This window comes from Callorhinus ursinus, unplaced genomic scaffold, assembly GCF_003265705.2.
Source record: "Callorhinus ursinus isolate GAN/ISIS: 27379988/994484 unplaced genomic scaffold, GSC_fseal_2.0 scaffold10, whole genome shotgun sequence".
Lineage (NCBI taxonomy): Eukaryota > Metazoa > Chordata > Mammalia > Carnivora > Otariidae > Callorhinus > Callorhinus ursinus.
The window spans coordinates 39154580-39169453 of NW_027397072.1; the positions used below are offsets into that span (position 1 = coordinate 39154580).

Genomic DNA, 14874 nt, shown 5'->3' on the forward strand with positions numbered 1-14874 from the left:
TAGACGTTTACTCTGCCATTCATTCATTTTTATTTTGTTAGTTATATATAATTGTACATATGATGTCTGGTGTATGATTATATTCCATATATATTACGCACCTACGGAGTAGCAGGTGCTGGGCCAGGCTCTAGACATGAAACAAGACCTCTGCCCTTCAGGACCCCGCGCTCTGGCGAAGCAGAGGGAGAGGGACACCCACAGCCCAACTGAGCAGTGCTCTAAGGGAAGCGAGCCCCGGCCCGGCTCAGCACAGAGAGCTGGCGTTCAGGAGTCACACCCAAGGCTTCCTGGAGGAGGTGGCCCCTGGTCCAGGCTTTGTGACTCAGGTTTGCAGCTATAGGTAGAACAGAAGAGGTCTCCTTTTTACCCACTCACACCAGGCAGGAAGTTGGCTGATACAGAGCATTTGACTCCCTTCTCTCTTACCTGGTACCAACACCCTGAGTGCCACCTCCCATTGCTGGTTCCATCATAAACCGTAGGGCCTACATTCAGTGCCACTAGATGGCAGTATTGAGTCAAAAGTGCTCGCCACAGCTAAGCTGTTTTAGTGCCAAGTCAGCCCCAGATCCCGTTGTGGTTTATCCTGGGGGTGACCCGGGTGGGGGTGGGGGTGGGGGTGGGGGTGAGTTCCTGGGAATGGCAATAGGATTTTCCGGGTTTTTTTTTTAACTTTATTAAATTGCATATGGTATATATATTCATGTGCCCAAAAGGATTGAAAAATCAAGCAAATGGTAGAGTATTGCTCTCCATAGTAAACTGAAATCACTCTTCCATGCTTTCCCAGAAAATGGGTAAACTGGAATTTTCATGGGAATGATCTTTTCTTACTACGTCCTCCCTGGCCAGGTACCAGGTGTGCACACTGGTGATGCTATACTTAATTTTCTTCACGATCTCCAGCTGGCACCATCGTCTATCACTTTTGCCTGTTCCTCCAGCCTCTCTAAGTAGATGATGATTGGAAAGCAGCTATTGTCTGCAATGTTTATGATATGTTAGAATCAGAAGATAGGCTGGACTTCCCTGATAGTTTACAGATGCAAAACCAGGGTTGGGAGTCTCATCTCCAAGGTAATGTGGTTCATTTCCAGTAATCTCCTTTTGGTGGGAATAAAATTCTCATTTCTTATTAACTAAGCCAGTATTGTGTCTGTGTTTCATAACTTTAGGGAAACTATATTTTGAAGAATACCAGCAGATATTTTGCAAGGCAAAGTTACTCATTCAACAGACATGCATTAGGCATTTGCTAGATGCAAAGTGCTGCATGAGGGCGGAGAGTCACTGCTGACGGGTGTCTCAGCCTTGCAGATACTTACCATCAAAATGGAGGAAGCAGAGGATGTTACACAACCAAGTGCCTTTATGGAATGACCTTTTTTTTTTTTTAAAGAACACAAATGGGAGAACAACACATTAAAGAATTATGGACAGTTCTATCAACTTCTCATGAGTTGGGGAGATGATATCGAGGGAAAAGGGTGCAGGCAGAGGAATGAAGCCGACACTGGGGTTAGGAGCCCATGGCAGAGAGGCAGCTGGTTGGCATTGCAACCCAGGAAAAGCAAGGATCTCCTCTCTTACCCACATGTGCCTGGAGAGAAGGTTTAGGAGGGATTCCCAGGTTTCTTGAGGGTTCAGAGCAGCAGTGGAAGGCAGTGGGGAACACAGCCCAGAGCACGGGCCACTCTCCAGCGCCCCCCAGGGGAGGGATGGACTTGCTGTGGCAGGTGAAATGGGGTTTACTTGTGCATCTAGAACATTCGCCAACCAGAAAGATGGCAGAGGTGAGCCCAGGTGGGCACCTGGAAACCACCAAAGAAGTCTCATGACCCTAATCCCCCGTGAGAAACTTAGCTGATAGCATCTGTGGCTGCAAAAGGAAGGAGAGCAGGAGGAAAGGAGAAGGAAAGATCATAAAACAGTGTTATGTAGAAATGTGGAGAAAAGCGCCAGGAAAAGCAAGCCAAAAGAGTTGAAAGCGGTTGCAGCGGTCTCGTTACCTTACCATTTAGGTGTGGGTTTTTTGTGTTGTTGTTTTTTTTAAGTAGGTCCCATGCCCAGTGTGGAGCCCAGTGTGGGGCTTGAACTCACAACCCTGACATCAAGACCTGAGCTGAGATCAAGAATCAGGTGCTTAACCAACTGAGCCACCTAGGCAACCCCAGGGGTGGTCCTTAATTCTCAAGCTTCAGCGTGCCCTAAAACCCTAGGGAACTTCCTAAACCCCCAGCCCCACCCTCTGACTCTGAGCAGGTCTGTGGCAGGCCCAGATGCCTGAACGCTTAACCTGGTACCGGAGTTCAGAGGACCACTTTGAGGACTTCTGCTCTAGATTCTGAGCAGGGACAGAAGGCGGGTTAGAGCCAAGCCCCAAATTCTCTTCCAGGCCCACTGTGGGACTTTGAGCCAACCACATCACTTTTTTATCTCCCCATCTTAGCAAGGGATTGAATTAGGTCAGAGCTTCTTGAATTTTTTGAGAGGTGAAGGTTGAGAATCTAATTAAAGCATTATCAGGAAAATGTAGTATATGTGGCACACAGGGTGTTCCTAGACCATTCGGGGTCCCTTAGATTTTTGGTCACAATCTTTTGGAAAGAATGTTCTCCAAGAACGCGTCCCTTTCAGCTCTGATGTTCAAGGCTGCTCTGGATGCTGGGGAAAGAGGGCAGGACTCCCACCCAGACAGCAACTTTAGAGTCCTAGCCCGTGGGTGGTCTCCTGCATTGAATGGGCACCTCACACTACATTTTATGGGATCGAAGATCTGGTCACTAACTTGGCAGATACAAATCTCTCCCACCTTGGCCAAGACACTGGTGGCCAAGTCTCCTGGGAGTGATGAAGGACCAAGGACATCCAGAGCTATAAGAAAGCAGAACATCTCAGAAGAGTTGCATTTAATCAAAAACTGACTCTAAGAAAGATAAGTCATCTCGAGGGAGTGGCCCCAGCTCTACCCTTCTCCTTCAGATCCTAGAAAGAACGGTCTTTCTAGATAAGTGAAGATTTTGATAATGGCCATGGTGCTCATTCCTCATCCAGTTCATGGGCTCAGATGCACTGAGAAGGGGTAGGATAACCTGTGCAGTTGTGAAGCCCAAAGGTCTTCAGTCATCTTTCAAACCTGAGAAGACCTTTCATCCAGACCAGAACCAGGGTACAGTTCTGCCTATTATCTAGGGCCATTGGAGGCCTCTAGATTGAATGCTGAGTTTAGACCATTTTGGGCCTAATCAAAGGAGCTCTTGGCTTCTGATGCTTCCCTAATCTCAATGAGATTAATTGAATCTGTGGCACATGGCCAGCTGGTCGATGGTCACAGGGCCAATTTCTTAGATAGGAAGAGTAAACTCAGGGCCACTGAAGCTGTGAGCCATCCACAGGGACATGTGTGCTGACAAAGGACTCCTGACCACCGTCCATCATCCTTCCAGCCTGGAGGAGAGGTGATACGTGGAAGGATGGTGTGTGACTTGCCTGCCCAAGATATCTATGTCCTGCATCATCAGCCTATTGTCCTCCTCTTGTTCCCAGCCTCAATATCCCACTGTTACATACATATATAACAGAGCAGAACAAGGGTGTCAACTGTTCCATCTGAGATTATGCCTCCTTTTGTTTGTTTGTTTTTTTTGTTATTTATGGTATGACTTGATTATACTAAATTAAATGTCAGACAAAAAAGTATATATCTGGTATGATTGCATTTATACAAAATTCTAGAAAATTCAAACTAACCCAGTGACAGAAAGCAGATCGGTGGTCGCTTAGGAATGGGGGCAGTTGGGTGGTAAGGAGTCAGGGGAGGAATTACAGTGGGCCATGAGGAAAACCTAGACTATGATGAATATTTCATTATCTTGATTGTAGTGATGGTTTTAGGGGTTCATACGTATGTCAGACTTATCAAATTATACATTTTAAATATGTACAGTTTATTGCATGTCAACTAGACATGCAATAGAGACAACTAGACATCAATAGAGCTGTTAAAAAATTAGTCTTTTAGTATAAAATAGTTCAACAAGGTTGCCAGATATCTGTCAACAACAACAAAATAGCATTTATCTGTACCAGCAATAATCAATTAGAAAATATAATCACATCTACAATATCAGAAAAAATCACAAAACATCTAGGAATTGACTTTATAAAACATAGGATACCTCCGTGGGGAAATTTAAAAATTTTTAAACTCTGTTAAAGAGTTTGTAAAAGAATGTAAGAATGTAAAAGAATTTAAGAGGATGTGCGTTTGATGGGATGACTCAATATTATAAGGACGACAATTCTCTATAGCTTGATGTAGACACAGACATAGATATACCAAGCACTTGATTTATCAGAAATGCACAGAGCTCCAAGAGAAAGTACAGTACCATCTGAACAAGGATGGGGTTTTATTAGCAAAGAAGATATTAGGAAACTATCAAAAGTGTCTGCTGCATTACTAAGCATGGTGTAGGGAGACATTTCTGACCCGGAGTCAAGAGCCTAGGGTTCGAAGACCAGCTCCCATACAAGAGCACTGGAACTTTGGGTCAATCTCTTAACGTTTTTGGTCTTTTACCATCATCCATCAAAGCAGAGTCTAGACCATTTGATCTCTATAGTAGATTTAGCTCCACATTTTACCATTGAAGTAACAGGCTTCAGGAAGGTTGAGTGAGCTGCTTATGCCCAACTCCCAGTCCCTACACCTTCAACGTAGGCATAGCAACTCAGGTAGTAAGAAGGTGCCTCCAGCCCCCCGGGATCCTCCTTGCTTGTCCTTTACAAAGATATCCACATGATTGATCTCCATTAATCTTCTCAGCAGGGGCACCTGGGTGGCTCAGTCGGCTAAGCCTCTGCCTGCCTTCCGCTCTGGTCATGATCTCAGGGTCCTGGGAATGAGCACCACGTCAGGCTCCCTGCTCAGTGGGGAGTCTGCTTCTCCCTCCACCTCCCCACCCCCCCAGCTCTTGTGCTCTCTCATTCTCTCTAAAATAAATAAATGAAATCTTTACCAAAAAAAAAAATCCTCTCAGCAAAGCCAAGGGACAGCCAGCACTGACTCATGGGAAGATCAAATCTCTGCAAACTTCTCAAGGACCATGGCCGCAATGTGTTAATACCTTGGATGAGTGAAGTCCTGGGACGAGGTAAATGCTTGATAAATATTTGTTGAATGAGTGAATAAGTAAATTGCTTCTTATTCTACAAATGGGAAAATTGCAGTCGGAGAAGCTGATGCACCCCCAGAATGGTGTAGCCAGGGATCCGTGATACCTGACCCACAAATCCTACAGTGTTTTCAACGGATGGCAATGCCTATTTCTCATGTCCATTAAAGACTGGGAGCAGAGGTGGGAGTTAAGAAGCAGAAAGATGGGCAGCAATAAATTGTAAAGGCTGCAGTCTGAGTCTGTGAATGGTTCAAGATACAAATCGAGACAGTCTTGTTATAGTCACTTGAGGGCCAGAATGGTCTCCCTAAGCCAGGGTGCAGTGATCTGTGCTGGAGATTTGAATGGCAAGGTTAGTAGTTAACTTGCAGGGCTAGTGGGGGCTTTCCAAAGGGGGTGGAGAAGGTGGGAAAGGGGACGCCCTGGGGAGATCCCAGGATGCTCAGACAGGCCTCCAGCAACACATTCAAACTTATCAGCAGAGTCGAGAGTCAGAAGTACAGAAATCTCCTTGTTTTGTTTTGTTTTCTCTTATAATGTGGATTGAAGCTTCTTTCTATGATTATGGGACACCCATCCCTTGGTCCTGATATGCACCCCTGAGGGTGAGAGGAAGAAATGGCTCACAGTAGAAACCGGGCAGGGCAGTGTGTGTCACTTGTGTGTGGAAGTAGAAGGCAAGGTCGACAACCACTTGCCCCTGTAGAGGCCCAGTTCAGGGCATGGGCAGGGGCCAAAGGAGCTTCGGTGGCTGAGAAGCAGTGGTGACTGGGGCAGACGGGGCCTGGGAGCCAAGGAGTCTGCTCCTCCCTGGGCAGCTCCTGCCTGGGCTCAGCCTGGGCCTGAGCTGAGCTGATAGGAAAGGCTGGGGTTGTTGCTGCTGCTGCACTGGGGCTTCTGAAACAGTAGTAAAACCCTATTCATTCATTCACTCACTCGTTCAATAAATATTTCTTTAGCAGCTGCAGTGGGCCAGGCACTGATTTCTCTGGGTCTTTGGTCTAGTAGCCAAACTTGCTGGTGATGAACTAAAAGAGAAATTTCCAAACTTTGAGTATGCATACTTCATTAAAATACAAAACTGTTTTGCATTTAGACTGAAAATGCGGAGAGAGGCGTCTCTGGCACAGAGGACAGAGTTCTAGCATTACTCCCAGAAGGGCTGCCTTCTCTGCCGTTGCCTAGCGGTGCAGCCTCAGATAAGACACTTTCCCTCTCTGGATCTCAGTTTTCTCTGGGTGAAACGGGAGTAGCAGTATGCGTCATGCCTGCCCAAGGGGTGGCTGGGAATGCATACGTCCTGCTGAGCTGTGCTGTGCAGATTATGGTTTGGCATTTTATTCTAACGTTTGGCGATCTGGGTTCTCTTTGAATCGGTCTCCCCAACCACAATGGAAAATATCAACCAAAACCAGGGTCAAGAGTTTGTCCACTTGGGCGTATTTGGAAAAGGAGTCAAGTGAATGGTTTGAGACATCGGACTGATTGCATTCAGGCCCATACATCTTTCTAATAAAGGTTTGATTCCGTTTAACATGGCCAATGCCGCCCTTTCTCAAGACACCAGGGTTTCCTTGGAAAACTTTGCCCTGACCTTGGAAAACAACTGCTATCAGAGCTATTTCCAGCAAAGACAGCCAAAGAAAGCTGACAGACTCCAGGGCCCTGAGTTACAAAGAGGGTAGGTTAGTCAAATAATACTTAGTTGAAATTTAACCAAATTGTCAAAAGCTTTGGTCAAAGGAGAAACTTGGGACAGAGCTGAACATGTGATTAAAAATGTACCTACCCCTGAAACACACACACACACACACACACACACACACACACACACACACACCTGTCAGCAGATGGGGTGATCCCTCCTCTCAATGGACAGTGTGCATGTCACGAGCTCTGCCCACATCATGGAATCCTGTAACTTCCCCATGCTATTTTGCAAGGGTGGTGGGCTTTAGCATTTCTATGAAATGTTTATAAGGATATTGCTTAAACAGACCTGCTGCCCTTTCTCATAGATCTCTAATGACATCTCCACTCTGTACAATGCATTTGTTCCCTGTGTAATTGAAGATCCTGCCAGAAGGCAAATGCCAGAAGAGTTGTCACTTGTAGGCAAAGTTTGTGGCATTTTATTCCTTTTTAAGATTTTATTTATTTATTTATTTAGAGCATGAGCAGGGGCAAGGGCAGAGGGAGAGGGAGAAAGAATCTCAAGCAGACTCTGCACTGAGCGTGGAGCCCGATGCGGGGCTGAATCTCACAACCCTGAGATCATGACCTGAGCCGAAACCAAGAGCCGAAGCCCAACCGACTGAGCCACCCAGGCGCCCCACATTTATGTTATTCTTATCCGTTCACTTGGTCATCCCACAGGCAGGTCCTGAGAGCACTCTTCTCTCAGGGACTTTGCTAAGCTCTAAAGATACACGTCAAAACACAGTCCCCGCCCTCAAGAAAGTTGCAAGTGATAAACAAAAGAAAACAGAAATAGAAATGTCATTACAGACCTAAACCCTCCAGTCGTATCATTGTACTCCCGAGTAAATATTATGATGATCATTTCCTCAAAGTTGAAATCCTCCCAGTCATGGATCAATAGACTGAAAGTAAGCAGTCAAAATTTTTTATTTTTTGTGTTTTGTGAGAACTTTACTTCTTAATCAAATTTTCATAACATTTAAAACTTAATAATTCCACCAGAGTTTGAGGTACAAAAGAAGAGATAATAATTCAGGGAGCCCCAAGGTTTTCCCTTTAGCCTCAGACCAAATGGAGACTTGGGCATCCCTGTGCTTGCTGACAATGCTAGGGAATGCCTCAGGCTTGAGACCTACCACTCTTGGAGACCTCAAAACTTGGCCACCTCAAAAGCTCTGCGGAGCATTTGGTGAGGTATCACTAATTGTGAGGCAGTCCCAAATGTTTGGAGAACATTTGTGGGAAACATCCCGATGAAAGATTTAGCATGGTTCCTCCTAAGTGGACTCACTCCCAGGTCCAGTATTAACAAGGAGAAGATCAGAACGATTTTGACATTAATAAATCCTTCGGCCCTGATTTCCACCCAAGTTTCCTGTGAAGCTGGTGAGTGTAGGTGGGTCCCTGTGAATCAGGATGCACCTGGGAAATAGGATAGAGTCTGACTCCTCATCTTGCATTGATGTCACCGGTCTGGGCTGTGCAGCCAGACTCTGTGGGTTTGAATCCTGGCTCCTGGCTCCTTCCTCTGTTTCTCACCTGGGAAGAGCTTAAGTTTCCTAACTTCTCTATGCTTCAGAGTTCTCATCCCTAAAAGGGGTTTTAATGTGTTGCAAAACAGGTAATTCATGTAAGTGTGCCCGGTAACAGTGAGTGTTCAGGAAATGTTAGTTGGGACAGAAAGGACATGCAGGAGGGACGCGTGGGTCTGCAGCATTGCCACTGGGAGGCATCTATCTCCTCTCCCCGCCCATCCATGTGCCCCCAGTGGACCCCCAAACGCTCTCAGTTACAGCTGCACAACAGCACTCCAATTCATACCCGCCCGCCTCCTCCCAAGATCAGGTCCTCCTTATCTCTTCCCACAATTTTTGCAGGAGTTCCCTACCCATTTCTCCACAGCCAGATCTCTCCCCAGTCCGGCCAGTCTTTCCTGTTGCCTCCAGAGTAATCGTCCAAAACCACAATCATACCTCTCTTCTGCTCTTTTGTTGACCGTCCATCGCCTGGCATAGCAATATCCAAAATGCTGTCACTAGTTTATCAGCCTCACGGTTTCTTTTTGTCATAGCTTCAGGTGTCCCTTGTGCCAGGGTTTTGCCTCTATCTCTCAGCCCCTTGCCCTCACTTACCACTCTGCTCTGTATTTTAGAGACTTGGAGTCTACAAACTACATTTCCCCAACTCCTTTGCCCGCTGCCTCCTGTCCGGACCTCGGGCATGCCGATGAGTCAAGTGGCGGGAGCGTGGAAGGCGGAAGGAAGACGCAGTCCTGCTGGGCAGCATTCGCTGGCAGTTCTAGTGGCTGCTGGTTTGGCAGCAGGAGTGCAGTGGCTCTAGGGTCCAGCAGGCTGCCTGGGGGTGGCCCCTCTCAGGGGTTCAAGCCAAGCCAAGGAAGCACCACTTTACCAGATCCACAGCTGGAGGCACCAGCCACCTCCAACCCTGTAGAAGCACCTGTAGACCTCTGGAACCCAGCCCAGGGGCATTCACAGCCTTGAATCCCCTTTCTTTTGCCATTCCAGCTCTTTTGCTGTTCCAGCTCTTTCAACAGCTCGGTGACCAACCCCCTGTATTAAATTTCCTCATTTGAAACGCCCAAGGCAATATTTGTTTTCTCTCCTGGACTCCTGTCCTGTGGGTTATTTTTTCTCTAAGTTACTCCTAAAGCAACAACAACTCACCCTTGTCCTAAGCAGTAACATCTATGAGGTCCTAAGTTGGTGTATGTTTTTCTAATCTGTATTAGACTAAATGCATAACTATTAAAATTAATATATTAATATAAAAGTGTTCGTCCATGTACCATCTAAAATCGTGTCCTGTGCTGATACATACCCCATTCGGGGTATGCACACACACTCTCATCTGGGGATACAAAGCAGCCTCCCCTTCACCATCTGGCTACAGCCTCCCTTTCTGGCTCCCATCCCCAGGTCTGCCTTCTCGTCTCTACTCTTCCTCCCCGAACCTCATGCTTTGTTCAGCAACAGCCTATTTTTCTAAGCCTTTGCACGCTTTGTTCTCTATTCACGAATCTTTCATGAATCTTGACTCCTTCCCTGACCAGAAAATTCCTTCTTACTCTTAACTCAATCATTCTCTACATTTTGAAGTTTTATTCAAACTTCATCCCGGTCAAAGGGAGCTTTAACTCTCATCATGCTCCCTACTATACAGTGAGTTCCTTTGTAGATTCAAAACATAACCCCCCACCCCACAAATTTCACACAGGAGGTCAGAGTATGCTTGTTGAGTGAATATTCGAGAAGTAGATGAATCATCTGATGCTTGTGGCTTTGTTGGGATAGAAGCTGGGGAAAGGTTACCCTGGAGGAGGGGACAGAATGATGTGCATGATCATCATAGACAACAAGGTGTGTGTTTCCAGAGTGACCCATATGGGATATTCCAGTAAATCGAATATAGGAAGAACTGCAGATGCTAGCTTTAAAGAATTAGAATTTAGTGAAATACGCTTTGCACTCATCTCTACCGAACACAAGGCCAGGAACCACCTCAGGATCTTTTATTTCTCTGAGTTCTCGCTTCATGCACATGCACTGTCAGGTTATTTGGTCTAGAGTAAGAACATTTCTGAGCTAACAGTAAGCCAACCATGAATGACTTAAGAGGTCAACAACATCTGGATTATTGTCCTATCAACATTTTCTAGACACTTACTCTATGGAAAGTGCAACACTAAGCTCTGGTTTAGAAGAATTTTCAGGAAAGTAACCAAGATATACACCTTTGAGAATTATAATATGGGAATAATAAAGGTCGGAAACATAAGCTTTGGAGTCCAACAGACTGGGTTCGTGCTCCTATTTGGCAAATTCCTATTTGCATAACTGGAAGCAGTTACTCACCTTTTCATACCTTAGTTTTCTCATCTGAAAAATGGCAATAATAACACCTTATAATATTGTTTTGAGAATGTGCTGAGATAGTAGGAAAAGCACCTACTTAGTGTTTGGTTAATAGAAGCTATTGTTTTATCACTATGAATATAATAGCCCTAAGGCAACAGAATAGAAATTGGCATTGGGGACATTGATCTAGGACAACAGAGAAAGCAGAGACCTCAGGAGGGTTGTACAGGGAGGGAATGCAGACTGAGCTTTAGGGATGTCAGTGGAGTGGCCATCCTGCTTCTGAAGGGCTGATGACTCACGGCTCTAAAGCAGAGAGAATGCAGGGTTGGAAGGTGAGGGTGACAGGTTGGCCAAGGATCACTTGCAAGAGGTTTTTCTTTGAAGTGTCAGGCTGACTTTGAGGCCCACTGGGCTAGCTTTCAACCCTCAGAGGGCAGAGGACACAAGGACACAGTGATACAAGCAAACACTGTTAGGTTTACAGCCAAAATAGGAGCCTTATAAACAGCCTTAGAGATAAGTTTTGAATTCTATTTCGATTAAATCATCCTGCAAATCACCCCCACTGTCTGCCACGTAATCCATAGGATTTTCCACTCTACTGTGTCACAGTAGAGGAGAACTCACAGGGGTCCTTAAAATAACTCACAGGAAGGTCTCATTTCTACAGCAAGGATATTCCTAAAAATTATTTGTAAAAGGACATTTGGTTGAGTACACTATTCAGGGCAATCTGTGTGGTATGATTTTTTTTTTTTTTACAGTGCAAACCACCACCCACAATGTTTGTTTATCATATTTGCATCCCCCCCCCCTTGGGTTCTTCAAGCGGGCAGACGTCTAAAAATGCCAAGGATATTGGATGGTTTTAAGGCAGATTCCATTCTAGGTTGGACAGTTGTTTACAGGGGTTCTTTAAGGAAATTCAATGATAGAAGACATAGAATATGCATATGAAGAGCAAAGCTTAAGAATGTCTTTTAAAATTATTTGTTGAAGGATGTACATCCTGAAATTCCACCAAAAGGATTTAAAACAGCTTAATAATAAAAACACAAGACTTCCAGGACCCACAACATGGTCAATGGAGCTGATGCAAGCTCTTCTCTCAGCAAGGTTAAAATGTGAAGGTTGAACCATAACAGTTTTTCAGAAATATAGCTGAGGTCACAAGAAGGAAAGAAAGAAAAATCCCCAAGTGTCAGAAGCACAGAGAGAACTGAAAGAGCAGTAAACACTGCGGTGAGGCTGGGGTGCCTGGGGTGATTGCCAGACCTGGAGATAGGCCTGGGTGGCCAGGAGTGTGGATTTCCATACCCTCAGGAGCAGGAGATGAAGCCTCAGGGCCTGTAAAAGACACAAAGTGGGGACCGAGATGCCTGGTAGGCCAGTGCACCTTAGCATACTGGGCAGGGATGGAAGACACTACCCACCAGCCCCGGGAGATGGGAAGAAGCTTGTCCCCAAGCCAAGGAATAAACATAAAAACCAGTCCTGAGCTAGGGATAGCTCTGAGACACCTGACAAAGGCCAATGCAAAGCGCTCTTCTGATCCCCTCTGATAAGAGCTTCACATTGCTGAAGGACTTGACAGTTTACCCAGGGCATTCACAGGGCAGAGAAACCATTTCACAGATAAGGAAGTGGAGGCTAGTAAGGCTGAGTGATTTGTCCAGGATCACAGGTCAGGTAGAGAAATCTGGGCCCAAACCAAAGTCCTTCCTCTCCAGAGCCCTTTGCCTAGCAGAAGTATGGGCAGCTCAGGGCACCTCCAGCAACTCACATGGTATGAGCAAGCTGACGCTGTAGACACCCTGGGGTCAGACACACCTGAAGAGGGGCCTGGCCTCTCATATTCTGGTCACCAAGAGGCACGTCACCTCTTCTCTCCCACCTCCACACTGCTCACCCGAGTAGGGAGCATGAGGAGAGGGGATGTCTAGTGGGCCCTGGGGAGGCATTAAACTTGGGGAATTGAAAACTGCTCCCATGAAGTGAGAGTCTTTTTTTTTTTTTTCTTGAAAGCCACTTGAACTTTGTCATTGCAATTAAGCTTATCTCTTCTTGTGTTTGCTTAGCTTGTGGACTGGAGATGTCATTACCCTCTCCTAATTTCATGGAAAAATACTTGTAAGTGTTAAATTTTGAAATGGCCACTCACCTCCTCAGCTTCAAGACTCAAACACACAAAAATCTGGCCTGAAGGAGACCATCGCGGATTGCCTGAGAAGGCCCCATCTGGGATCTTGGGGAGGGAGGAGGTCCTTGCCTCATGTCTGTCAGGCTGTCCATTTGCGGGTCTTCACCCCTGTGCCAGCCTCTTGGCCAGCCTCTGAGTGAATCCTGCCCAAGGTGCTCCCTGGACTGGGTAGGCAGGGAGTGAGAGGCCAAGGAGAAGGGTCTGCTGGGAGTCAGACACCAGAAAAGGAGGACCCGCTACAGCCTTCCTGCGAGGGCTCCGGGATGAGTGCTAACTTGCCCTAGAGAGAAAAATTCATGACCTTCCTTCCCACTCTCCACCTTAGAGCCCAGAGAACAGCACTGTGGGGTGTGTCATGTGACATCCATGGTCAAGGGGAGAGTGTCTGGATGTGGACCCAGGTATCCCTTTATCTGAGGAGAGATGCTGGGCAGGCAGTGGCTGCGTGGGAGAGCATGGTGTATCCAGGACACTTCCAGTAGATCCTCCCAAATTAAGCACTTACTGGCTGCAGGGGGAAGGGGCTAATGACCTCATCATAGCCATTTCCTTAGTGATTATTTCATTGCTTTTAAAAACTCCCAGACTCCCCATTGAAGCAAGTTTCTACTGATTTGCTCCCTGATAAATGTTTGAGAAGTTCTTTGGATAGGTGGTGGGTGAGGTGGGGTGGGTGGGGTCTCAGGTCTGACTTGAATTTAGTCTAGCACTCGGCCACTGCACTCATTAGACAGACACAGACCAGCTATCAGCCTGTGGATATTAGTCTACGTCACCAGATACCATCTGGGATCACATGGCACTCTGGGATTTGGGTAAAATTAGCTTGAATTCCTCCAAAGCCCTCACTAAGATTTCTGGGGATCCTTGGGGGGACTGTGCTCCCATACACACCCTGCTTCCTGATACAGATAGTCCCTGACTTATGTTCACCTTAGGATTTCTTGAGTTTACAATGGTGTGAAAGTGATACTTATTCAGTAGAACCCATACTTTGTGAATTTCTATCTTTTTCCCAGGCTAGTGATATGCAGTACGATCATCTCTTGTGATGTTGGGCAGCCGCTGTGAGCCTTGGCTCCATCAGCCACGTGATCACAGGAGTAAACAATCAATACACTTACAGCCATTCTGTACCCATGTAAACTTTATTTTTCACTTTCAGTACAGTAGTCAATAAATTACATGAGATATTCAATACTATGTTATATAATAGACTTTGCGTTAGATGAGTTTGCCCAAATGTAGGCTAATGTAAGTGTCCTGAGTACGTGTAAGGTAGGCTGGGCTAAGTTATGAAGTTCAGTAGGTTAGGTACAGTAGATGCATTTTCCACTCATGGTATTTTCAACTCACAATGGGTTTATTGGGACACAACGCCATCGTTAAGTCAAGAAAGATCTCTATGGTTTCAGGTATACTGTCTCATCTCCATGGCATCAATCCAGAAATGAAACTCAGCCCTTCATCGTTTTCCATTTGCACCTGTATTGATTTATGAATTACCTTTTACTAAAGCATCTGAGGTCGTCGGGGAGGGAATTAAAGAAAGATGGATGGAGATTCACTTGGCGGCAAATGAGAGGCTTCAAACGCAACAGGAGCTTTTCTGGAAGCGCTTCGTGCCTTACTGTCACCGGGGTGTCTTTGTGCCCCGTCACCCCATACCCACTCACTGGTTCCCCTCCTTTCTGCCCACTGCACTGCTCTTTCCTTTCCCGACATCCAGGGGCAAAAGCGGGCCTCTCCCAGCGTGCTGCACAGCGCAGCAGGTCTTCCCCGTCACCACCTGAGCCCTTGCTGATCACAGATCTTGGGTTTCACTCACTCTCTTCCAAGCAGCTACTTCAGCCATTTACACACACACACACACACACACACACACACACACACACACACACACACACACACA

The 14874-nt window shown here is 46.1% G+C and overlaps 1 protein-coding gene across 1 annotated transcript in view; it reads right to left on the reverse strand.

Moving 5' to 3' along the window:
- Positions 1-9303, reverse strand: part of THNSL2 (threonine synthase like 2) — a 34927-nt gene extending 25624 nt beyond the window's left edge. The window contains exon 1 of the mRNA XM_073897431.1: positions 8858-9303. Coding sequence (XP_073753532.1) covers positions 8858-9106 — 249 coding nt within the window. The 5' untranslated portion in view covers positions 9107-9303. The remainder of the gene's footprint in view (positions 1-8857) is intronic.
- Between the last annotated feature and the right edge of the window lie 5571 nt (positions 9304-14874).